At 35.8% G+C, this 26,035-nt stretch overlaps 7 protein-coding genes across 7 annotated transcripts; 6 read left to right on the top strand and 1 right to left on the bottom strand.

Annotated features, from left to right (window-relative positions):
* The first annotated feature begins 565 nt into the window (after positions 1-565).
* On the top strand, positions 566-4,731 carry LOC111997735 (large ribosomal subunit protein uL3m). Its single transcript, XM_024029869.2, is given in 6 exon segments — positions 566-1,048; positions 1,569-1,778; positions 2,228-2,332; positions 3,577-3,690; positions 4,259-4,299; positions 4,301-4,731. Coding segments are annotated over 6 exon segments (1,059 nt in total). The 5' UTR covers positions 566-589; the 3' UTR covers positions 4,431-4,731.
* Positions 4,732-5,253: 522 nt separating this feature from the next.
* On the top strand, positions 5,254-6,711 carry LOC111997755 (uncharacterized). Its single transcript, XM_024029894.2, has one exon. The coding sequence runs from the start codon at positions 5,603-5,605 to the stop codon at positions 6,494-6,496; it is 894 nt and encodes a 297-aa protein (XP_023885662.2). The 5' UTR covers positions 5,254-5,602; the 3' UTR covers positions 6,497-6,711.
* A 1,923-nt stretch (positions 6,712-8,634) lies between these two features.
* LOC111997763 (pectinesterase) lies at positions 8,635-10,950 on the top strand. Its single transcript, XM_024029907.2, is given in 3 exon segments — positions 8,635-9,074; positions 9,077-9,857; positions 10,025-10,950. Coding segments are annotated over 3 exon segments (1,710 nt in total). The 5' UTR covers positions 8,635-8,870; the 3' UTR covers positions 10,750-10,950.
* A 3,734-nt stretch (positions 10,951-14,684) lies between these two features.
* On the top strand, positions 14,685-16,999 carry LOC111997758 (pectinesterase). Its single transcript, XM_024029903.2, is given in 3 exon segments — positions 14,685-15,127; positions 15,130-15,906; positions 16,074-16,999. Coding segments are annotated over 3 exon segments (1,710 nt in total). The 5' UTR covers positions 14,685-14,919; the 3' UTR covers positions 16,799-16,999.
* A 1,392-nt stretch (positions 17,000-18,391) lies between these two features.
* On the bottom strand, positions 18,392-19,808 carry LOC136063036 (ferritin-like catalase Nec2). Its single transcript, XM_065762904.1, has 2 exons — positions 19,803-19,808; positions 18,392-18,778 (listed from the first exon to the last, which is right to left on the bottom strand). The coding sequence occupies exons 1-2, from the start codon at positions 19,806-19,808 to the stop codon at positions 18,392-18,394; spliced, it is 393 nt and encodes a 130-aa protein (XP_065618976.1).
* Positions 19,809-20,713: 905 nt separating this feature from the next.
* LOC136063043 (desiccation-related protein PCC13-62-like) lies at positions 20,714-21,583 on the top strand. Its single transcript, XM_065762926.1, has 2 exons — positions 20,714-21,073; positions 21,328-21,583. Exons 1-2 carry the CDS (start codon positions 20,742-20,744, stop codon positions 21,566-21,568), a joined length of 573 nt encoding a protein of 190 aa, XP_065618998.1. The 5' UTR covers positions 20,714-20,741; the 3' UTR covers positions 21,569-21,583.
* A 251-nt stretch (positions 21,584-21,834) lies between these two features.
* On the top strand, positions 21,835-22,813 carry LOC111997749 (desiccation-related protein PCC13-62). Its single transcript, XM_065762925.1, has 2 exons — positions 21,835-22,299; positions 22,558-22,813. The coding sequence occupies exons 1-2, from the start codon at positions 21,968-21,970 to the stop codon at positions 22,796-22,798; spliced, it is 573 nt and encodes a 190-aa protein (XP_065618997.1). The 5' UTR covers positions 21,835-21,967; the 3' UTR covers positions 22,799-22,813.
* Positions 22,814-26,035: the final 3,222 nt, after the last annotated feature.

Consider the following 26,035-nt stretch of genomic DNA (forward strand, 5'->3'; position numbering starts at 1 on the left):
TTATCGGGTTAAAATTTTCAAATTTATATAAAATATATATATATATATATTGATGTGAAAAATTGTGAGACCTCTTAAGCTTTACCTCTAACAAGACTCCTAAAATATTGACCTAATAGAAATCCAACTCAATTAAAACTATAGACTATAAATTATTTCACCAAAAATATATATATATATATATATATCATAAGTGTGCCAAATAATTACTGACAAAACTTTCCTAACAACTTATGAAAGAAATGTAAATGAAATCAAAATGCAAAAACTTAATTAGGAATTATACATCTCAAAAAATAAGAACAGTACTTTTAATACATAAAAATTTATATAAAATAAAAATTCAAATAAAAATTATTAATTGATAATTTTCACCTTAATATAATTTATAATTTTTTTAAGTTTATGAATAAAATTTCTAAATGTTTTTTTAAATTAAAAAAAAAAATCTCAACTCTTTCTCATCCCAGCCCAAAGCCCAGAAACAACCAAGCCCAAATCTTAACCAATGAGCCACCCACAATCCACATAGAAAATGTCAGTTTGGTAAATAATTGAGCCTAGGCCTTAAAGGCTTAAACCCTCTGGTATGTGTCTCTTCAGAACAAAACCTTCACCGATCCTCTTCTTCACTTCTTCACTTCTTCACTCAGCTCTCTCTTCCGCCATGTCCGCATTATCGAGAGGTCTCATTTCTCGTCTCAGACTAACAACAGCTACTGCCACTAGTACTAGCACTACAACCACAACCACAACAAACCCATCTGTATTTCCCTTCCATTTCTTCTTCTTGAGAAGATTCAGCTCCGAGGCCTTAGTTGATGGGACCGAGTTCAACCAAGACCAGCACCAACCCAAGATCATCGAAGCGAAGCCCGGTGTGATGACCCCGAATTCGAAGCGAACTGGGGTTATTGCGCTGAAGTGTGGGATGAGCGCTCTCTGGGACAAATGGGGTGCTAGGGTTCCCATCACTATCCTCTGGGTCGACGATAATATTGTCTCTCAAGTCAAGACCTTTGACAAGGAAGGTATCTCTGCTCTACAGGTACTATCTGCTTTTATCTCATTCATTTCGTTCCATGTTTCGTTTTTTAGCTCACTTTTATGTTGAAAATTGAAAGACATGAACTTTATGGTGCTTATTTTTCTGTCAATTATGATTTCGGATAAGAGAGAATGGCGGAAAAGAAATACATGTGACTGACCCTATTTAGTCTGTTGATGATCCATTGCAAATCTCAAAATTTTGAGACTAAGGCTTGGTTATTGTTTTTGTTATTGGGCATTTTATTTTCATAGATAGGATAGGATTTGAAACCTATGATATCCACTCCAAGAAACCCATGTGTTTCTTTTTGGTGAAGGCAGGGTTCGACCCAAGTTCCTTTGTTTAAGGATAGGAAACTTAAAAATGCTTTATTTTTCATTTTTTAAGAAAAATGACATAGATTGTAAAATTAATTTTGTCAACAAAACAAAGAGTTATGAAGCTTATACTGTTGGGTGATTTCTTGCGTACGTGTATAATTATTATGTATTGGTGCTTGTTTGCTTGTGCTAGTTAGATTGGTTGCGGCCAGAAGAAGGAGAAACATTTGAGCAAATCCGAAGTGGGTCATTTTAGAGCTCAAGGTGTTCCACTGAAGAGGAAATTGAGGGAGTTTCCTGTGACCGAAGATGCACTACTTCCTGTTGGTACAGAAATTGGTGTTCGACATTTTGTTCCTGGCCAGTACGTTGATGTCACAGGAATAACGAGAGGGAAAGGTTTTCAGGTGATTTGATTTGGTCTTCAGCTCCCATCACTTCCGTCTCCTTTCTGAGCGTTGCTGACTGCTTTTGCCTTAAATCAAACTGCCTCTATGGTGGTAGTGTGGGTGCATTGTTATCTTTAGTACTTTGTGCAAAACCGAGAACAGTTCTTGTCTATTTGCTTTATTAATATAAAAGAAAAAGGGCTCCTCCTTCCCCTTTAAATTAGGGGTTGGAGGGTGAGGTCATAGCTTTGATCCTGTACAGGTGCAAAAGCTGCATTTATAGTGAGAAAAGACTTTCTCTGTGACATCACCAATTATATGTGTTGTTTCTTTAGTTCATAAAAATGAGCTGAAGATGAGAGATATCATGAATTTCAAAAACTATATTTTCATAATGCTTTTTGATCCAATGAGAAACGACTAAGTAACATTTGTAATTTCACTAATCATATGTATTATGCCTCTAGGGTGTGATGAAAAGGCATAATTTTAAAGGAGGGCCTGCATCTCATGGTGCTTCATTGTCACATCGAAGTATTGGTTCTACAGGTCAGAGGGATGCTCCTGGAAAGGTATGTTTGCCTTCATTGAATTTTAAGAATCGTCTAGTTTTTCTGCAATGCATTATGATATTGGAATTGTCTAGTATTTGGTCTCTAAGTGTCATTAAGTAAATGTCTGCTTACTTTTTCAGCAAAGAGACTTGATTTTGTTGGATTTTTATAGAACAAGTAATTTAGTAAACTTTAATAATTATAAACAATTAATATGCTAACCAAGAGTCTTGTAGCTTGACTAGATGGCACCTCCTGGTGTTTCCAACTAAGATGTCTAGGGTTCAAATGCTCCCACCCCTAACTATTGAATTATCCAAAAAAAGAAAGAAAGAAAAACAATTAACATGCTGATCTGGATGCTATATAAGTAATATGAAATAGTAGTATGATGCCGTTTTCTCACTGTATGATATAATTTTGGTTAGTTGACTTGGCTTTATTGTCTTATAATGTTAATTCTCTCTCTCTGTTTGTTGATATAAAGTATTATTATTTGATAGCCACGGCTTGTAGCTTTTGCATGGACTTGAGAGTGGGGTAAACAAGATTATTTTGGCTAACAAGGAAAATAAAATTGTGCAGAAAGATCTGAATTATTTTATCGTCAACATCAGCCATTTAAATTTTATTGCTTGGTTGCTCCTCTAAAAATTAGCTCTGCATCTTTGTTTCAGTTTTCATATTCCCTTTTTGTCACCACTTTTGTAAATGTTGGCATCACTTATAGAGTGTTCAAGGTAGTTCTGTGACTGAGCTAATAGACACTGGAAGGGATAAATACTGTCAATTTTAGTTATATCTTGAAGGTTAGTTCTCATTCTTAAGAACATATTCTTTAGCCATTCTGAATCTGTTAAAACTTCCCATGGCAAGGTGGATTGTTCCCATTATGCTGTGGAACTTGGGTCCTGGACAACATTTGCGGGGACTACTGCTAGCTGTGATCTGGGTATATGGCCTGGAACCTATTTTGTGTGATCACTACTGTGTGGTTCTTCACAAGTCACAACAATGTTTTGCTTCCAACATTGCAATTTAGCTATTTGTTTGTTTTTTCCAATTTTCCTTAAGAGAGTGAGAAGTAGAGGCAAATGACATGGATTATCCTATTTTATCATATATGTATCAATTGATAAGTCATTGCATAAATAATTAGTGATCATGTGAATTTGTTTAATTTAATGTATTAGCGAATATATTTTGCATCATTCTGACTCCCCTTGGATTCTAATTGTCAAAATGGCATGTTTCCTGAACAGGTATTTAAAGGCAGAAAGATGCCTGGGCGCATGGGTGCGAAGCAGAGAACAGTTAAAAATGTATGGGTCTATAAAATTGACCCAGTGAGGAATCTGATGTGGGTGAGAGGCCAAGTATGTTCCTCTTGCAAAATTTATTCTTCAGCTTTTAGTGCTTCAAATCTAAATTGATATGTAGGAGGCTTGACCTGTCCATGTGAAATGCTTGCACGCAGATGTGCCAATGAGCTTAGCTCAAATGGCTCCTTCTCCCCATATGAGAACAGGGTCAACTGGTCAAGTATGTGCTTGTGGGTTTTAAGACCCATTTGGTGTCCATGTAACTCATCAATAAAAAATGAAGAAAAAATTAGGAAAAAGCAAAAGCTTGCATGCAATTGCTCTAAACATACTGCAGCACTTAACTGGTACTTTAGGATACTAGTTCAAGATTACGTTGATGCGAGCTTGATTATTATCAGAAAAGTTCTGAGCTGTAAAAATATTAACTGTATACAATATTGTCTTTGATGGAGCTAAGATTTGATTTCTGAATTTGTCACACATTTGCAGCCCTGTTATTCAAGAGTCATGCCATGTGATTATGCATGGGGATTAACCCTGTTCTGGAGTCTTAGGTTATCTTGTAAATGTTGATTCATGTTTCTTAATCAGACATTGAAAATTTTTCTATTCTTTACAGGTTCCTGGTGCTGAAGGGAACTTCGTGTTTATAAAAGAGCTGTGTACAAGAACCTGATGTTTCAATGCTTCCATTCCCTACTTACTTTGCCACAGAAGATGAGGACACTGCAGAGTTGGAACCAATAGTTGCTGATCTTGGAGAAATAGACCCATTCATGGTGGCGGATTGATCTAAAGCAGGAACTGGTTGCCTGTTTGAATGATCTAGTACCTTTGCTCATTTTTTGGTGATACGGTGGGTTTGTGTTCTAAGAGAACCATTAAAGGAATTTGATTTTGAGGTTTTGTTTGGTAGATCAGAGGACACTTAAGCTGCAAGGCGTGTAATTTTATTGTTGAGTTCATTCAATCTCTGAATTTGATAGTCTCTGACCATGCTCTTGTGTTGGAGCTTTGTTTTTCAAATAATAGTGGTAAACTTGGAATTTTGGCCTCTCAAAGAATTAGCATCACTCATAGATTTTAGTCCAAGATGATGTAGTCAATTCTCTCACATTGATATCTCCAAATGGTTGCATAATTTTTTCTTAGACCCCACACATAAAAATAGTGTAGTTGGAAGGTTAGGTAGCCTGAGCCATGGGCATGGACTGAAGGTTGAGAAATACTTTTGATTGATGAGCATTGTAATAAGTAATGGTATATTTTCTCTGCAAAACTGTATTGACTTGTGATGTTTGCTGTAGAAAGCAAACATATTTTCTGATCTATCCATTGCTTTTATGCAAAACTGACTAAAAAGTTCCCTCTACCCTCTACGATCAAGCAATATAGTTGGGACTTGAAATTGTGAGTAGCATTAAAAAATAAAAATAAAAATAAAAAATTCCCAACAGAATTGCAAGTAAATTGAAGGGGGGGCAGTGCTATTGGGCTCAAGTTGTGACCAATCACAAGTGGACAATTGAGCTAATAGATTTGTAGAAAAAGGCCCAAAAAAAAAATATATATATATATATATATATAGTTTGTTTGTTTGTTTTTTATATATTAGGAAATGCACAAAAATCGAAGAGAGTTAAGAAAGAGTAACAAAAATAAAAAAAGACACCATTCAAAACTTCGAAATCGCAACAACAACTCTGTCAGAGAAAACTCATCACTCAACCCAAAATCTCCCAAATCTCTCTCTCAACAAACTGAAAATTGAAAAATAAAAAATAAAAACCAAACCAAACTGACCCATTTCTCTGACTTTGAAAAGTCTCACACTCTCTCAGAGAGAGTGTGTGTGTGTGTGTGTGTGATTTCTAAAAGACCCATTTTTGCTTCCTTGCTGATTAAAACTCCCCAAACCCTAATTAGGGTTACCGTTGGACCCGCCACCACCACCCCGACCCAAATGCAATATGCAACACCTCGTCCTCCTCTTCCATCTGCAACAATGAAACGAGACCACCACAACCACAACAACCACCACCATCAAAAACCAATTCATCATTCAACGATTCCGTGCGGCGCTTGCGGCTCCTCAGACCGGTGGCCCCTCCACACAGTTCGACACAGAGGTAGCTACCGCCGCCTCTGCACCGATTGCGTCCTCAAAAACCACCAGTCCCTCTTTTGCCCACTTTGCTTCCAAGTGTTCGACGAAATGCCTCCGCCTTTACCCGTCGATCGTCTCGTTTGCCTCAATTGCCCTTCGATCGCTCACCGTTCTTGTGTCCCACCTGACTCTTCCGCTCCCTCTTTTCTCTGTCCTCCTTGCTCTAACCCTAATTTCTCTTACTTCTTCTCCGATTCCGATCCCGACGCTAAGACCAAGCGAATCAAGACCGAGGACGGAGGCAACTCCTCTCTCCGCGGCCACAATGAGAAAGCGATAGATAAGGAATCCGCCAAGGCTTTATTAGCGGCGGCGAAGATTGCTGCAGCGTCTATGAGCAAGGCGGCTGCCACAGCTCAGGCCGAAGCCGAAAAGCGCGTTAAGGACGCTTCCTTGGCCAAGAAGAAAGCCAAGGAAGCGTTGGAGCGTCTCGCGTTTCTTGTGTTGAAAGACAAGGACAAGGAGAAGCAAGATTCGAAGCAGCTGCCTCTCTCCGTCACGCCAATTCAGGCTTTGATTAGCAACAAAGGGAATGGGAGTGGCGGCGGTGATGGGGGCGGAGCAGCAGCAGCAGCAGCAGCCAAGGCGACTAATGGGTTGCATTCGCTTTCGGCTGCAGCTGCTGCTTTCAGTCAACAAAGCAGTGGTGGTGGTGGTGGTGGTGGTCATGCTACCAAGACTCCGAATTGAATGAGCTAAAGTAAGGTTGAGAAAATATCTGTGAGTTTGTTTCTTGTAGAGAATTGACGCTTTTAGAATAGGTTTTGTTGTGCACTCTCAAAGTCTCAACTTTTCACATTTTGTGGAGAATGTTGTTTCAGAACTGTGCTTCTTTGGCCAACCCCCCAATTTGTACCTTTTTTAACGAACTCCCATATATTTTTCTAATACCTTGTTGTCTTCCATGTCTGCTATCGAATTCGGATTTGCTGCATGTTAGATTCTTTAATATGTTTTCTGTTGCTTGAAAATTGAGCTACAGCTTTCGTATGTTGCTTGACTCGTTTTATTGCAAAGTAGGGAAATCTAGTTGCTTTACTACTTTTATGTGTGTTCTTATGTGTTTCGTTAGTGTAATTGTAATTTCTATTTTGCTTTTGAGGGGAAAGAGCAACACCTGATGAAGTTGAAATTCTTATTTTGAAGACTTTATATGAATGGACTTCAATGTCTTATACTTTTTCCACAGAAGACTTTCTAGAGTTCCCGGATATCATGAATTTTTGTACTTTTACTTTAACCTTTATTTTTGGTTGGACTTTGCCTTTGCATACTTCCCTTGCATTAGGGTTATGTCCCTTTTGTGCTTTTTCTTTAATAGAATTTTATTACTTATATTATGGACCTGATGATAAAGGGCAATTATCATGACAAGGACATCATTGGTTTAAATCCCCTATCGTGTGTGTGTATATATATATTTCGGGTGTTTTGAAGTTAGCATTACAGATTCCTAGCCCTGTTTCATATTTTTGTGCATTACTGGAAGCTCTTAGATGATAATGTTATTGGTGTTTGCCATTTTTTTGCCTCTATCACCCTTATTGTTATTACCTAATCTTTTTACTTTAAAAAAAAAAAAAAAAAATCGTGCAACAGAGTCTCGCAACAACATTTGTGACTTGTGTGTACAAGTGAATGCAATTTTTGGGCATTGGCACTGCAAAGTAACCTTTCATAATGGAGTTGTAGATGAAAGCATCAGGGTTGCCATGTTTGGAGATAACACAGAACTCAATGACCCAGCCCATGGCATCGTTATTGGCTGAAAGGTCAAGTTGGATGAGTTGTGAGTGAGATTGCTTGTGCTCAGCCATGGTTGTGCATGATTCGAGGCCATTCAGTGGAGAAAAGTGCGACCTGGGCTACGAGCTTAACGAGTGTGGACCGTGGATTGAGGACAAAGGCAAAAAATGGCTTCACTCCAAGAATCAAGATTGAGGACCGTTGAATGTTGATGCATTTTTGTCCCCCCATTTTAAATTATTTTATTTTGGTCTCCTAAAGTTTTTAAATGGAACAATTTAAGTCACTCCAATTTTTTGGTTTATGGGACTATAAAAAAGCTGAGGCACCTTACATCAAGGAACTAAAATTGAACAACCCCATATTTAAGAGACTAAAACCAAACCAACCTCATAATTAAGAAACCAAAATTACAACTAATAGATGGACAAATAATAGACTAGGTACTAAATTGTTACATTTTAAAAAAGTTGAAGGACTAAAATTGAATGTTTAAAATTCGGGAATCAAAATTGAATAAACCCCATGTTCAAAGAACCATAAGCTCATTTTGTCCATTTTACTTACGTGTGTGTTAGTTGAACTAATAATATTTGAGCAATATTCGGACCATAAAAAACTTATATAACTTTTGTCAAGTGAGTTGTGGATATTGGTCCTACCACTTTTCATTAAAAAAAAAATTGTAATTTAATAAGGACTTAACATCAAATCTTGTTTACATTTTTTTTTAATTATAAAAAGCTTATTGATATTTTGATGTGATGGTTGTGATGGTATGAAATAATTAATGGAAATGATGTCTATAAATTTAAAAAGTAAAATTAAAACCTGCCAATTTCAATCATCCATAAGCGACTACAGTTTTCAGCCTTCCCATGCACAAACGAAACAAGTGTCTCTTTGTAGCTTACACAAGAGAAGTCCAAAATTATAGCCAAAGCATGGACGAGCAAGAAGAGCTCATTTCGGAGAATTGTTGGTGAGGAGGATATCTGATATTGTAATAACCAATAATTGTCTCTAAGAATGACCGCCATTCCCTCTCTAAGCTCCTCTCAGCCTCTGTTGGCAAAAACTTTGTCCAAAGCCACAAGACCAACCACATAAATATGCCACATCTGTACATATATATCATCCAATGAAACATGCCGTAGTTTTGGACACCCATGTCTCTAAAAGTCCTCATGTTCTTCACCTTCAATCTCTCTTTATTCTCTTCCTTCCCATTCCCATTGGTGCAAACCAAATTCAGGCTCTAGTCATTCATCAGAAACAGACATAGTGGAGAAAGAGAAACAAGAAAACCAAATTGAAAATGAATAAATTTATCGTATCAGGAGTCGCCATTGTCCTCGTAGTAGGTGTAGTCATTGGAATCATAGCCAGTGTAAGCCATACGGGCAGCTCTAGCAAGGATGATAATATATCTACGACTTCAAAATCAGTTAGTGCCATTTGTAGTCCAACTGATTACAAAGACGCATGCATTAAGAGCCTTAGCTCATATGCTAACAATCAAAGCGCTACCCAAAAGACTTCATTCAAACTGCTTTACAGGTCACCATCCAAGAGGTGAAAGCAGCATTACAAAAGTCTGGTGTCATAGGGAACGGCACCAACAATTCAACTCAGAAAATGGCCGCGGATGATTGCACAGATTTGCTGCAATTTGCAATTGACGAGCTGCAAGCTTCGTTCTCAACGGTGGGTGGCAGCGAGTTGCATACCATAAGTGATAGAGAGGTTGAGCTCAAAAACTGGTTAAGTGCTGTGATATCATACCAAGAGACATGCATTGATGGGTTCACTCAGCCAGACCTGAAGAATGAAATGTCAAATGGGCTTCTTAATGCTAGTCAGCTGACAAGCAATGCTTTAGCCATCGTTTCTGCACTTTCTGAAATCTTGACTTCCTTCAATATCCCAATCAACACGACTGCAAGGTCTCGACGACTTCTTGATGCATCAGGAGTCGATGACAATGTATATCCTAAATGGCTTTCAGCCAAGGATAGAAAGCTATTACGAAGCAATAGCGGTTGGCAGGTGAAGCCCAACGCGATCGTAGCAAAGGATGGGAGCGGACAATTTAAAACCATCACTGCAGCTCTTGATGCATATCCAAAGGCCAATACTGGTAGATATATTATATATGTGAAGGCTGGAATTTATGATGAGTATATTAAAGTTACAAAAAAACAGGTCAATGTGTTCATGTATGGAGATGGACCTCAAAAGACGATAATCACAGGAAAGAAATGCTTCCGTGAGGGCGTCCCCACCTTCCAGACAGCCTCTTTTGGTAGGTTAATTCCTATATTAGAAGAGTAATGATCAGTGATTCATAAAATGAACTGTTTAATACTTTCATAAATCAGATTATTTCTATATAGGGGCTTCATTTGATAGTATTTGAATCAGGTTCAATTATAAACTTGTAGTGACTTGTAATGAACGTTGATCTTGCAGCTGCGATTGGACATGGTTTTATAGCCAAATCAATGGGATTCCAGAACACGGCTGGTCCAGAGGGACACCAGGCTGTGGCACTCCGAGTTCAGTCAGACATGGCGGTCTTCTACGACTGCAGAATGGACGGGTACCAGGACACATTGTATGTCCAAACCCATCGCCAATTCTATAGCAACTGTGTCATCTCAGGCACCGTTGATTTCATATTTGGTGACTCTAGTACGGTCATCCAGAATTCTAAAATCATTGTTAGGAAGCCAATGGACAACCAACAGAACACAATAATTGCTCAGGGGAGAAAGAATAAACGTGAAATCACAGGCTTGGTCCTCCAAAACTGCAATATTGTTCCAGAGGAATCACTCTATCCTTTAAGACTCCAAATCCGCTCGTACTTAGGTCGGCCATGGAAGGAGTTCTCTCGAACTGTTATTATGGAATCAACAATTGGGGATCTCATTCAACCAGCAGGGTGGCTAGAATGGGCTGGTAACTTTGCACTGGATACGCTGTATTATGCAGAGTATGCAAACCAAGGTCCAGGTGCCGCAACTGCTGGGAGGGTCAAATGGAAGGGATACAAAGTGATCACAAACAGAAATGAGGCTCTTCAATTCACAGTTGGTCCGTTTATCCAAGGAAACCAGTGGTTGGTAAACTCTACTGTACCCTACTACCTTGGGTTCAAAGGCACGCAAGCTTTCATGAACAGACGGACTTAAAAAAATCCAATCCATAATATTTGGACGAGAGGATGGTCGTCGATTGCCACCCTTGTCTAGTTTTTGTATTTGTTTCTTGAGTTCAAACCCTGTCTAGTAATTGAATACTCTTCTATTCTGAATTTATGTATTGATGGCCATTTTGCCCTACCTCAGTTTTATATCATGCCTGATGTTGCAGGCGCTTTTTTTTTTCCTCAAGGCACAAAGATGTTGCAGGTTTTTAAACAATTATTAGATGATTAATCAAATAAATAACCATTTTCCGCATGTTAGTAGAATATATTTTCAAATAAATAAATTCAAAATGTATTATTGAATACAGAGTGGTGCTACTCACAAACCATATGTACAACAATTCCACTGAGCAAACAAGAATATTGAGCTGATGCATCTATCCCCAAATATGAAATAGGCACAAAAATTGAACTATCCCATCCCAGATAATCTACAAAAAGCACACAGACCACAAGGTCATATCAAGGTAGTAGTTCTGAAAACCTGTGACCCCAGGGATTCATCAAGGCAATAACACAAGCCCTGTTGTTTATTGATCTCCCCCAAGCATCAACCGCTTGCAGCTTTCCCAATGGTCTGCTGTCACCTACTTTTCGAAGCACTTAAACTGCATTCTAATTTGTAGATACTATAGATATGAGAAAATCTATGAACACAACTTTTGCCACGACCCTAATGTTGTTGACTGTGAAGGGTGGAGAAAAAGCAGTTAAAAAAGAATCCATGTAAAAGTGATAAGCATTCACTCAAAGTCTATCACTTTAGAGTTGTGGCACAAAAGTTGTTGACCTAGAAGAACTCTTAGATAATGAGTCTTTCCATTAACAGAATCAGGCATAGTAAAAATGAAGTACTTACTGTGATATTGGGAAACATTAATTACATAGACAAGAGACACTTCATATGAAAATTATCTTTCAAGTAATTGTTTGTAACTGGCCAAGAGGTAAGTTTGTATTTTATCTAGTTCAACCTGCCAATCTAATTAGGCATCGAAATACAGCTATACACCATTGGCCTGAAGAACCAATCACGTTACATCAAACATCATATGACTCTCCCACAAGGCAAGTTCATGAGGGTGTAAGTTTTCAAGTTCTGCAGGCGTCTGTGACTTTTCAAGTCTAGGAAACCAATCTTGGAGAGGGAGACAAGATGTTCAAATAAACAAGAGGTCAAGTTTCATAAAGCCACTGGGGAGGAGGAAGGGGGGATAAGCAACTGTGCTAGTGTTAAAAAGTTTTTTTTTTTTTTTTNAAAAAAAAAAACAAAAACAAAGAAACCAATAGTATAATTCAAAAGTGACAAAAAAGGTAGAGGAAATTTTTTGAAAAAACAAATAATGTAAATACTTTCATAATCAATCCAATATATGAATAATAAATAGTGTAGGGACTTGGGCCAAGGGCCAAGATTGCCCAGTAAACAAGGCCCAAGGCTGGCCCAGGTAAGTAAGTTGTCCCAGGTAACTAAAATTGGCTCAACACTATAGGGATAAGCCCAACCCAATGACAAAAGTACAAGGGTGTAAGGTCAACACTAGGGGGGAAACCTACTATATTTGGGTTGGGTTAGGTCCAATACCGACTAATTGTATGGGAGGTTGATAAGAAGACGGTCAAATTTAGTTGGTTCCCCGAGCACAGTTAATGCCTTTAGGAAATTCTCTGTGAATGCTAATTGGCGTCAAGAACAAATTTCAAAAGAATCCTCAAAGAATCATTTTTCCTTGGGATTTTAGCAAAAGTGGAATTGCATGGGAATTGATCAAAAGTAATAATTTGGATTCCCACTAAGGGGAGACTATAAAAGAGAAGAGGAGAGAATGGAAGGGGAGTTGGCAAATACACAGAGGGAAAGAAGGAGAAAGTGAAGGAGTGAAGAAAGGAGAGTGAGAGAGGAAATTAGAGGGGATTAGGGTGGGCTTGTGACAGTGAAGGAGAGGAGTTGGCTGTCAAGGCAGCATTTAAGGCAACATTTAGTAAGAGTGTAAGGATACCCACCAATAAATAAATTGCGAGCCCAATTCATCATCCCTAAAGGAAGTATCAGGGGGATTGGGCACCACGAATAGATAAATAAATACTAATTTTTTAACACAAAATTGAATTTATTTTCTTAAGAATCTCAAAGAAAACACTAATGAGATGAGGAAGATGAAGACTAAAATAAAATATCTGTAAACATTTAAAACAATCACTCGGACATCTAGAAACATTATATGACAAAAACATATAAATTTGTTGCTAATTTGTCAAACAAAATATTTACAAATAGTGAAAGGAAACTACACAAATTGTTAATTTTGTGCAGAGTCTGTAAACCTCTTCTTTAACTGCACAAATTGTTACTCATCATCATGTCTAGACTATCTTGTTTTTTCCAAATAAACTAAAACTTGACAACAACACAAAATAAGACATATTATAATCTCATTTTCCCCCAACTTAGGTCAACAATAAACATTATTCATTAAGAGCATTCAACATTATAAATAAAATGACAAAACAAAAACTTGCATCAAGGAAAATGTATTAATTGATTATGAATAGGACAATAAGGGTACAAACCTCTAGTAGATCTATAACATGCTTGATTAGGCTCCTCCTACAGGGGCAATTGTTAGGTTGTATCATTTTCATCATAAAAAATAAGCTAAACATGTGAATACCTTTTCAAAGACAATATTTTCATTGATTTCATTGTTCAATTGGAAAATTATAAATTAAAGTAAATAAATATGTAAAGTTAAAATCGCCCAAGATAAATATATATAAACAATATTTTTTGTTTTTGATTCTTCATTGATGTCATTGTTTACTTATAAAACATAAATTATAGTAGATAAATATTTAAAGGCAAAATTATATATAAAATTAAAATCATACAAGATGAATGTGTATGTTATATATAATATTGTCCAAAAAAAATAGGAGTAAAAAATAAATAAGAAAGAAAATGATAATGTGGATGATGGTGTGGCGGATGAGATGGCGGGGTGCACTAAAATATACAAAATTAAATGTTAAGCTTCCATTTTTACTAGACATACACATGTTGAAATGTTTCTCTTGCTTTCTTTTTAAGTTTTACCCCCCAAAAAATAAAAAAATAAAAAGTTCTTTCTCTATGCATGGCCCTTTGGATTGAGGGGGAAGGTGGCGAGTGAAAGAGAGTAGAGTAAAGTTGGCTAAAAATAAGTAATTTTATCTAAAACCAAACCAACCTCATAATTAAGAAACCAAAATTACAACTAATAGATGGACAAATAATAGACTAGGTACTAAATTGTTACATTTTAAAAAAGTTAAGGACTAAAATTGAATGTTTAAAATTCGGAATCAAAATTGAATAAACCCCATGTTCAAAGAACCATAAGCTCATTTTGTCCATTTTACTTACGTGTGTGTTAGTTGAACTAATAATATTTGAGCAATATTCGGACCATAAAAAACTTATAAACTTTTGTCAAGTGAGTTGTGGATATTGGTCCTACCACTTTTCATTAAAAAAAAAATTGTAATTTAATAAGGACTTAACATCAAATCTTGTTTACATTTTTTTTTAATTATAAAAAGCTTATTGATATTTTGATGTGATGGTTGTGATGGTATGAAATAATTAATGGAAATGATGTCTATAAATTTAAAAAGTAAAATTAAAACCTGCCAATTTCAATCATCCATAAGCGACTACAGTTTTCAGCCTTCCCATGCACAAACGAAACAAGTGTCTCTTTGTAGCTTACACAAGAGAAGTCCAAAATTATAGCCAAAGCATGGACGAGCAAGAAGAGCTCATTTCGGAGAATTGTTGGTGAGGAGGATATCTGATATTGTAATAACCAATAATTGTCTCTAAGAATGACCGCCATTCCCTCTCTAAGCTCCTCTCAGCCTCTGTTGGCAAAAACTTTGTCCAAAGCCACAAGACCAACCACATAAATATGCCACATCTGTACATATATATCATCCAATGAAACATGCCGTAGTTTTGGACACCCATGTCTCTAAAAGTCCTCATGTTCTTCACCTTCAATCTCTCTTTATTCTCTTCCTTCCCATTCCCATTGGTGCAAACCAAATTCAGGCTCTAGTCATTCATCAGAAACAGACATAGTGGAGAAAGAGAAACAAGAAAACCAAATTGAAAATGAATAAATTTATCGTATCAGGAGTCGCCATTGTCCTCGTAGTAGGTGTAGTCATTGGAATCATAGCCAGTGTAAGCCATACGGGCAGCTCTAGCAAGGATGATAATATATCTACGACTTCAAAATCAGTTAGTGCCATTTGTAGTCCAACTGATTACAAAGACGCATGCATTAAGAGCCTTAGCTCATATGCTAACAATCAAAGCGCTACCCAAAAGACTTCATTCAAACTGCTTTACAGGTCACCATCCAAGAGGTGAAAGCAGCATTACAAAAGTCTGGTGTCATAGGGAACGGCACCAACAATTCAACTCAGAAAATGGCCGCGGATGATTGCACAGATTTGCTGCAATTTGCAATTGACGAGCTGCAAGCTTCGTTCTCAACGGTGGGTGGCAGCGAGTTGCATACCATAAGTGATAGAGAGGTTGAGCTCAAAAACTGGTTAAGTGCTGTGATATCATACCAAGAGACATGCATTGATGGGTTCACTCAGCCAGACCTGAAGAATGAAATGTCAAATGGGCTTCTTAATGCTAGTCAGCTGACAAGCAATGCTTTAGCCATCGTTTCTGCACTTTCTGAAATCTTGACTTCCTTCAATATCCCAATCAACACGACTGCAAGGTCTCGACGACTTCTTGATGCATCAGGAGTCGATGACAATGTATATCCTAAATGGCTTTCAGCCAAGGATAGAAAGCTATTACGAAGCAATAGCGGTTGGCAGGTGAAGCCCAACGCGATCGTAGCAAAGGATGGGAGCGGACAATTTAAAACCATCACTGCAGCTCTTGATGCATATCCAAAGGCCAATACTGGTAGATATATTATATATGTGAAGGCTGGAATTTATGATGAGTATATTAAAGTTACAAAAAAACAGGTCAATGTGTTCATGTATGGAGATGGACCTCAAAAGACGATAATCACAGGAAAGAAATGCTTCCGTGAGGGCGTCCCCACCTTCCAGACAGCCTCTTTTGGTAGGTTAATTCCTATATTAGAAGAGTAATGATCAGTGATTCATAAAATGAACTGTTTAATACTTTCATAAATCAGATTATTTCTATATAGGGGCTTCATTTGATAGTATTTGAATCAGGTTCAATTATAAACTTGTAGTGACTTGTAATGAACGTTGATCTTGCAGCTGCGATTGGACATGGTTTTATAGCCAAATCAATGGGATTCCAGAACACGGCTGGTCCAGAGGGACACCAGGCTGTGGCACTCCGAGTTCAGTCAGACATGGCGGTCTTCTACGACTGCAGAATGGACGGGTACCAGGACACATTGTATGTCCAAACCCATCGCCAATTCTATAGCAACTGTGTCATCTCAGGCACCGTTGATTTCATATTTGGTGACTCTAGTACGGTCATCCAGAATTCTAAAATCATTGTTAGGAAGCCAATGGACAACCAACAGAACACAATAATTGCTCAGGGGAGAAAGAATAAACGTGAAATCACAGGCTTGGTCCTCCAAAACTGCAATATTGTTCCAGAGGAATCACTCTATCCTTTAAGACTCCAAATCCGCTCGTACTTAGGTCGGCCATGGAAGGAGTTCTCTCGAACTGTTATTATGGAATCAACAATTGGGGATCTCATTCAACCAGCAGGGTGGCTAGAATGGGCTGGTAACTTTGCACTGGATACGCTGTATTATGCAGAGTATGCAAACCAAGGTCCAGGTGCCGCAACTGCTGGGAGGGTCAAATGGAAGGGATACAAAGTGATCACAAACAGAAATGAGGCTCTTCAATTCACAGTTGGTCCGTTTATCCAAGGAAACCAGTGGTTGGTAAACTCTACTGTACCCTACTACCTTGGGTTCAAAGGCACGCAAGCTTTCATGAACAGACGGACTTAAAAAAATCCAATCCATAATATTTGGACGAGAGGATGGTCGTCGATTGCCACCCTTGTCTAGTTTTTGTATTTGTTTCTTGAGTTCAAACCCTGTCTAGTAATTGAATACTCTTCTATTCTGAATTTATGTATTGATGGCCATTTTGCCCTACCTCAGTTTTATATCATGCCTGATGTTGCAGGCGCTTTTTTTTTTCCTCAAGGCACAAAGATGTTGCAGGTTTTAAACAATTATTAGATGATTAATCAAATAAATAACCATTTTCCGCATGTTAGTAGAATATATTTTCAAATAAATAAATTCAAAATGTATTATTGAATACAGAGTGGTGCTACTCACAAACCATATGTACAACAATTCCACTGAGCAAACAAGAATATTGAGCTGATGCATCTATCCCCAAATATGAAATAGGCACAAAAATTGAACTATCCCATCCCAGATAATCTACAAAAAGCACACAGACCACAAGGTCATATCAAGGTAGTAGTTCTGAAAACCTGTGACCCCAGGGATTCATCAAGGCAATAACACAAGCCCTGTTGTTTATTGATCTCCCCCAAGCATCAACCGCTTGCAGCTTTCCCAATGTTTTTTTTTTTTTTTTTTTTTTGGTGGGAAAAATAGTTATAATTATCATATATAAAGCTACAACCAATAATTTTTCTTGGGATTAGCCACCTCTTTCTATTGTGTGGCTTAAAAGCCTTATTAAAAATTTTGAATTTAATTAATCATTCTTGCAATTTCTTTGAGTGAAACATAAATTTTATTTCCTTAGGTTGATTTATCTATTGTTTATAAAGGATATATTCTCAATGAAAATAGAATATACTAATTTTTTTTTTCCGAATTCTTTCTTCACATCTATTATTCTAACTATCGTTTTTTCTATTACATATTTTTGTTTGTAACTTCGGTTTAATGTCACATAAAAGGAGTTGAAGTAAACTTTTTTGCACTTTGGTTTTGAATTGTAGTGTTGAGTTTTATTAATTTTTTAGATATGTTTTTGGTGTTTTGGATTGTAGGGAGAAAAAAATAGAGTTTAAGAAAGTTTGTTTAAAACTAAAAGAATAGTTTCCAATTTCTAACATATTTTTAAATGATGCACAAAATATTATAAATGTTATTAAGAAATGAATATTTTCCCTAACCAACAATTAGAATTCTTGAGAAAGATTATATTGTTTTTTATTTTGGTACGACATGAAAAGGTAGTCACATGTTTTTCTACTTCAGAGTTTTGGACTCCTTCAAAATAGTCTAATTATCAATTTGGAGATTTTGGTTCTCTCGAAAGTTTGAAACAACCAACACAAAAATGGGTCCACAACATTAAAGGTATTTTTTCCCTTTCTTTATTAAGATAGGATATGATTTGAAATTATGATGTTCATTCCATGATGATTACTAATGAATTAGTCGGAACTTACACAAAGTCTAAGTTTTTGAACAAACTCGATAAAGCTTAAACAATAATTTTGGCACATAATCATAAAAACTCATAATAATAGATTTATTCGCTATCATTGCAAAGTGCACATAATTTAAAAACTAAAACAAAAAACATCAAAGCTAGTTTTCTTGTAATCAAGCTGTAGGCATAGAATGTAAATGAGATCTGGCAATGCGACCATTAGCTCCTTTCGGATAGAACCCACCAGGTTTATGCTCATTTCCTCCACCATACACAATCCTCAGTACCTCTTCTGGGGTCCTTTCAAATGCAATGGAGTCGTTATCTCCAACAAGCACGTTCCCTGTGATCTTTCCTTCAGCACCTTCAACAAAGGGAACCACAAGACCTTCATCTTTGAAACCTGCATGTCCAAGATTATTCCTTAGTTTTGAAAAGCGATCGGTAAACTCTGCCACTGTTATTCCATATGGTGGCACTTTCATCATTACACGCTCGTATAATAAGGCTCGTATGATTGCATCTTGGCCTGATTCCACAGCTAAAAGGCCTGCAACAAGCTGAACATATCCACATCCACGTATTTGTTAGAATAATAGTCTAACGATAGGAAAAATGTCAAGACACCCCGTGAACTTTGAAATTATGGCCACGACACCGTTGAATTTTTATTTTAGTCAATTTACTCTCCGAACTTTACACTATTACTTAGCCGTTAAACTTACTAACGTCCCTACCATGAAAATTAAAATTTGCAAAAAGAGGAGAGAGAAAACGAGAAACAAGATTTCAGATAGAGAGAGAAACCCATAGGAGATCGAACCACAGCGTCACTAGACTAGAGTGAGATTTGCCGCAGCCAATCAAGACTTTGGAATCCACCGTAGATCTCGCTGATCATGGTTTCCATTCCATACATTCCGCTCCCTCTCTATCTCTTTCTTTGTGTTTGGTTGCCAAGAAAAACCTGAAGGAAAAGAGAAAACGTTTTGGAGTTTTGGGGCATTTGTACTACTTGATGTTAGCTTCTTTTAATGGGTTCAATTTCATTAATGGGTTTCTCCAAAAACTTGCCAATTGTGATATAAAGAAACACTTTTGTGCTTTCTCGTTGAAAATTTGATTGTTTTATCAATTTGAGACTTGTTTGTGGCTTTCGCACTTCCTGGAGTCATTAATTTTTTTTAAAGCTTTTTTACACTACGTGTGTCAAATGATGCACTAAAAACTTTGGGTGTAAATCAAAGACAAAGAGCAATGATTGTTTGCCTGGAATAAAAGCATGTTTGTTTGCCAAGAAAAAAAAATGATCGTGCATGTTCAACCAATGGTGGCTAACAAACAGCTGGACCACAAACGGTGGCTCCAAAGTCTCTCTCTCTCTCTCTCTCTCTCTGTGTTGCAAGTTGCAAATGAAGTACGAATTCCTGGCTACGCCCCTGTCCACAACACTTTTGTAACTTTTATGTTATAGTTTTTAATCACTTACATCCAGTTGCAACAGGAAGATTACATGGAATGGCACCTAAAAAGTGACCATTTCACGGATTCATGAAAAGTGTGCACATAAACTTCGTAAGAGACATCCATATTTCACACAATGGATAGAATTACAATGTGTATGGATGTAAGTCAAATCTTTTGATAATTTAACAATGTTACATATACAAAAAAAATTTAAATTTTTTAAACTATTTGTTAAGGTAACAAATTGTTATTAGTGCAATATCATTTTCGCTTGGATCAACACTAATATCACTTTTATTATATACTAATCATAATCACCACTTCAGCAATTACAAACAAATATGGTAGAATGAGTTGTTATTTGACTTATTGTACGGGTGATCAGCTTGTTCTATCGATTGGTCTGAGACAAATCATATATGAGGCACTAAAAGTTCCTACAAGCAATCCAGGGTCTACCTTCTTCTTCTTTTTCTTTCTTTCTTTTTTCTTTTTAACAAATAGCTACTAATATGATTTGAACCCAGATACACGTGCTGCTCTATAAAATTATGTATTTTCTATACGATGCAAGGGCCAATTTAGCTTTTCGAGTTAGTTATGACAAAGTCCATATTAGTATCAATTTATCATAAGTTCACAACCCAAATCGTGGTTTTACCTTTTCAAATCATCACCTATTCAACAACTACCTAATCATGCAAAGACAATGTCCATTGAATCACACAAAGCTACCCTCCTAATATTCCTCTAGTATCAACAAGTTATTCTAAGACCACAACTTTTACCGCACCATTTTTCATAATTATCATATGTGGCAAATTGTAGCTAACTATCTGTTACTTCACATAAATTTATTACATTTTCTCTACCCTCAGTCAACCACATATGAGAATTGTGGTAAAGTACATAGAACATGCAAAACAAATTGTGGTGCTAGAATTATTGTTATTCCAAGACGTGTATCAGCCAGAGATTGTTTATAAATATAAACAGTAGCATCAATCTGACATACCTACCAAAGCTAGCTAGCAAAAATAGCCAACAAAAAGAACTATGGCACTAACTATTACTTGCACAGCCGCCATCACCACTTTGCTAATCTCTCTCATTTTCCTTCCGAAATTTTATTCTTCTGAAGACAGCATAGACTATGACTATTCATCAATCCCAAAATCAGACGTGGATCTTTTGGAATTTCCTCTAAATTTAGAGTTCCTAGAAGCTGAATTCTTTTTGCAGAGCTCTTTGGGTTATGGCTTAGATGAATTCGCTCCAAATCTAACCAAGGGAGGCCCATCACCTATTGGTGCTAAAAGGGCAAATCTGGATCCTTTTACTCGGGATATTATCAAACAATTTGCTTTCCAAGAAGTTGGACACTTGAGGTTTCTCTTTTGAAATCGTTGTTTAATTTCTTTTACTCTTTTTGTGTGTGTTTAATGGCTAATGGGCTCTAGTTAGTTTAATTGATAAAGTTTTTTGCCCTTAAACAAAGGACTTGAATTTAAATTTAACATTAATGTCTTGACATGATGATAAAAAATAATTATCATAATGTAGATACTATAGATTTTAAATTCTATTGTAGATATAACTTAAAAAAAAATGTATGGTACTAAATACTAAGTTCTTGATGCAGGGCCATTCAAAAAACAGTTAAAGGATTTCCACGACCATTATTGGATTTAAGTGTAGCATCATTTGCAAAAGTGGTTGATCGTGCATTTGGGCGACCATTGGCTCCACCTTTTGATCCTTATGCTAGTGGACTTAACTTACTCCTTGCATCTTATCTTGTTCCTTATGTTGGACTCACTGGCTATGTTGGAGCAAATCCAAAACTCCAAGCCCCTGCTTCCAAAAGGGTAACCAAGATTTAAACTTATTATCAATCCCTAGTAATATTCTATGAAACATACAATTATATACACACACATACATACATACATACACTACCATTTGTTTTTATAGAATAAACTATCATTTTTCTACTAAGAAATTGTAAAACTTAACAAGTGGAATTTGTAATTTTTTAAAGTTCTACAATCAAGTTATACTTGGTATAATTCACCTAATAGTTTTTTATTAAATTAATATTTTGAGAATCCTACCNAGAATTGTGGTAAAGTACATAGAACTTGCAAAACAAATTGTGGTGCTAGAATTATTGTTATTCCAAGACGTGTATCAGCCAGAGATTGTTTATAAATATAAACAGTAGCATCAATCTGACATACCTACCACAAGCTAGCTAGCAAAAATAGCCAACAAAAAGAACTATGGCACTAACTATTACTTGCACAGCCGCCATCACCACTTTGCTAATCTCTCTCATTTTCCTTCCGAAATTTTATTCTTCTGAAGACAGCATAGACTATGACTATTCATCAATCCCAAAATCAGACGTGGATCTTTTGGAATTTCCTCTAAATTTAGAGTTCCTAGAAGCTGAATTCTTTTTGCAGAGCTCTTTGGGTTATGGCTTAGATGAATTCGCTCCAAATCTAACCAAGGGAGGCCCATCACCTATTGGTGCTAAAAGGGCAAATCTGGATCCTTTTACTCGGGATATTATCAAACAATTTGCTTTCCAAGAAGTTGGACACTTGAGGTTTCTCTTTTGAAATCGTTGTTTAATTTCTTTTACTCTTTTTGTGTGTGTTTAATGGCTAATGGGCTCTAGTTAGTTTAATTGATAAAGCTTTTTGCCCTTAAACAAAGGACTTGAATTTAAATTTAACATTAATGTCTTGACATGATGATAAAAAATAATTATCATAATGTAGATACTATAGATTTTAAATTCTATTGTAGATATAACTTAAAAAAAAAAAAATGTATGGTACTAAATACTAAGTTCTTGATGCAGGGCCATTCAAAAAACAGTTAAAGGATTTCCACGACCATTATTGGATTTAAGTGTAGCATCATTTGCAAAAGTGGTTGATCGTGCATTTGGGCGACCATTGGCTCCACCTTTTGATCCTTATGCTAGTGGACTTAACTTACTCCTTGCATCTTATCTTGTTCCTTATGTTGGACTCACTGGCTATGTTGGAGCAAATCCAAAACTCCAAGCCCCTGCTTCCAAAAGGGTAACCAAGATTTAAACTTATTATCAATCCCTAGTAATATTCTATGAAACATACAATTATATACACACACATACATACATACATACACTACCATTTGTTTTTATAGAATAAACTATCATTTTTCTACTAAGAAATTGTAAAACTTAACAAGTGGAATTTGTAATTTTTTAAAGTTCTACAATCAAGTTATACTTGGTATAATTCACCTAATAGTTTTTTATTAAATTAATATTTTGAGAATCCTACCATTGGATTCTATGTTCTTTATATTTTTAACATGTATGCATATTAAGTATCAATCAATGTAATTTACTTTTTAATCCACAAGCTTCTTTTTTCTACCTAATTTTATAGTAAAAAAATCAAATTCTAGTAAAACACAAACATTTTTTAAGATGAGAGGTAGACTAATAAGGTAAAGATAGGAGTGAGTTCACAACATAAACTATTGTATCAAGTATCATAATATATTACTACTTGTCCCAAAATCATTAAAGGAAAAAATGCCAAGACACCTTGAACTTTGAGATAGTGATTATAAGTCGTGACACTTCTTGAACTTTTATTTTAGCCAATTCTCTCCTTCAACTTCTTCATGCATGAACTTCACATGTACCAAATTGTGACAATTCCCGGGGGGGGGGGGGCCAAGTTGCAATATTGATAGAAAAATCATAATTCATAAATTTATAAATACAAAATTATCAACTTTGATATATTGTCATATTCTTAAATATTAATGGAAGTACAAAAAGCTGTCTATTTTACCATACACATGTACAAAAATTTGCATACTATTATTTTAAGCACCACCAACCCATCATTATCTATAATATTGAAAATTTTCTTATTTTTAATGAATTATTCAGCTCCTAATTTCAAATTAAAAAAAAATGATGATATGGAAAGAGATATAATATATTATCATATAGCAATACAACAAATTGAACAACTTAATAAACAAAGCATATTCATAAAACTAAATGACCATTATCATATATATAAAAATCATAAATCTAAATGCGCATATGATGTTGAAGAAACAAACAAAACTGAAATACTGAGACACAAGAAGAATGAAAGCAAATATGGATATTTTTTTTAGATGAAAGGAGTTTATTTGATTTCTACGCTTGTTGAGAAGAGAGTTAATGTGTTTAGAGCAATCAACAATGAAAGGAAAGAAACATGGGGCTGTGTGGGCTTGTATCAGGAGAAAAAGTAGTAGTGATAACTTCTATTTTCTTTGAGAATCCCATAGGTGGCTTCTTGAGATTGAAAATGATGGGGAAAAAAAAGTAAATTTTTGTTTGACAATGAGTGGTAAAAGATGATATTTTAAGAGTGTGGATTATTGTCTATTGGATATTTGGATTGACAACAAATCATTTGGACAATTGGGAGAGCTAACTAGTATTTTATTTAAGGACTTTCGGTTATCTATTGGACTAAAGTAGAGATCCTAGAAAGAATTGGGGGGGCCAGTCATTATTTTTTAGGGGGCCATAACTTTTTACTTATTTTTTGCTATCAGACTCATAGCCTAACAGCAGAAGAAATCAAAATTTTGGGGGGGCCATGGCCCCCCCAAGGGACAATGTAGCTTTGCCCCTGGTTGTGGAGTAAATGGCAGACCTTAGAAGTTAGAAGCATGCAAGCAAAGCACGAAATCCATTTTCACATAATCATATTGAAATTTTCATGAATCCATTTTGTGGAGATTTTAATTTAGGAGGTAGATGAATTTCGACATAATTTTGATGGACACAAACAAAACATTTCTGTATGAATTTTCAATCAATGATAGAAGGGAAAAAGCAAGTTTTGCATCAGAATGAATGATTAATGCTCATCAATGTCAAAGACACAAATTTCCAGATTTGAATCGGGTAGGTATTGCCTGAAATTGAAAGTTATTTTTTTCAACTCACAATTTCAACCCTTACATTGCACCTGTTTTCAATCCTTAATTTTCACTTGTCTCAAAGAATTTTGTATGTGACAAAAGATTGAATTGTCACCTTGTAACTAAGCTCATCTCAAAGGTCTAGGAATAGAAATGTCATCCATTATTTTAAAAATATGGAAAATGTTCTTCTAAAGACAATTGGTAACTCTTTGTGTTATAATCAATCAATGTAATTTCGAATACGGTTTGCACACAAAAAGAAATAAACACATACTGACATACAAAAAACGATGGATGGAGCGGACCGTTTAATATACAAATCCCATAAGGAGACTCACCGCACCGGGTCGTGGCTCACTGAGCCAACTCAGCAAAGTTTCTCGATTCTGCTGTGTTGTCTTTGTCTTCACTCTTTTAGTCTTGACCGCTCCTAACTTTAAAAAAAAAAAATATATATATATATATATATGGGGGGGGGGGGGGGGGGGAAGTTGTAATATTGATAGAAAAATCATAATTCATAAATTTATAAATACAAAATTATCAACTTTGATATATTGTCATATTCTTAAATATTAATGGAAGTACAAAAAGCTGTCTATTTTACCATACACATGTACAAAAATTTGCATACTATTATTTTAAGCACCACCAACCCATCATTATCTATAATATTGAAAATTTTCTTATTTTTAATGAATTATTCAGCTCCTAATTTCAAATTAAAAAAAATGATGATATGGAAAGAGATATAATATATTATCATATAGCAATACAACAAATTGAACAACTTAATAAACAAAGCATATTCATAAAACTAAATGACCATTATCATAAATATAAAAATCATAAATCTAAATGCGCATATGATGTTGAAGAAACAAACAAAACTGAAATACTGAGACACAAGAAGAATGAAAGCAAATATGGATATTTTTTTTAGATGAAAGGAGTTTATTTGATTTCTACCCTTGTTGAGAAGAGAGTTAATGTGTTTAGAGCAATCAACAATGAGAGGAAAGAAACATGGGGCTGTGTGGGCTTGTATCAAGAGAAAAAGTAGTAGTGATAACTTCTATTTTCTTTGAGAATCCCATAGGTGGCTTCTTGAGATTGAAAATGATGGGGAAAAAAAAGTAAATTTTTGTTTGACAATGAGTGGTAAAAGATGATATTTTAAGAGTGTGGATTATTGTCTATTGGATATTTGGATTGACAACAAAATCATTTGGACAATTGGGAGAGCTAACTAGTATTTTATTTAAGGACTTTTGGTTATCTATTGGACTAAAGTAGAGATCCTAGAAAGAATTGGGAGGGCCAGTCATTATTTTTTAGGGGGC

This window comes from Quercus suber, unplaced genomic scaffold (assembly GCF_002906115.3).
Source record: "Quercus suber isolate HL8 unplaced genomic scaffold, Cork oak 2.0 scaffold_480, whole genome shotgun sequence".
Classification (NCBI taxonomy): Eukaryota; Viridiplantae; Streptophyta; class Magnoliopsida; order Fagales; family Fagaceae; genus Quercus; species Quercus suber.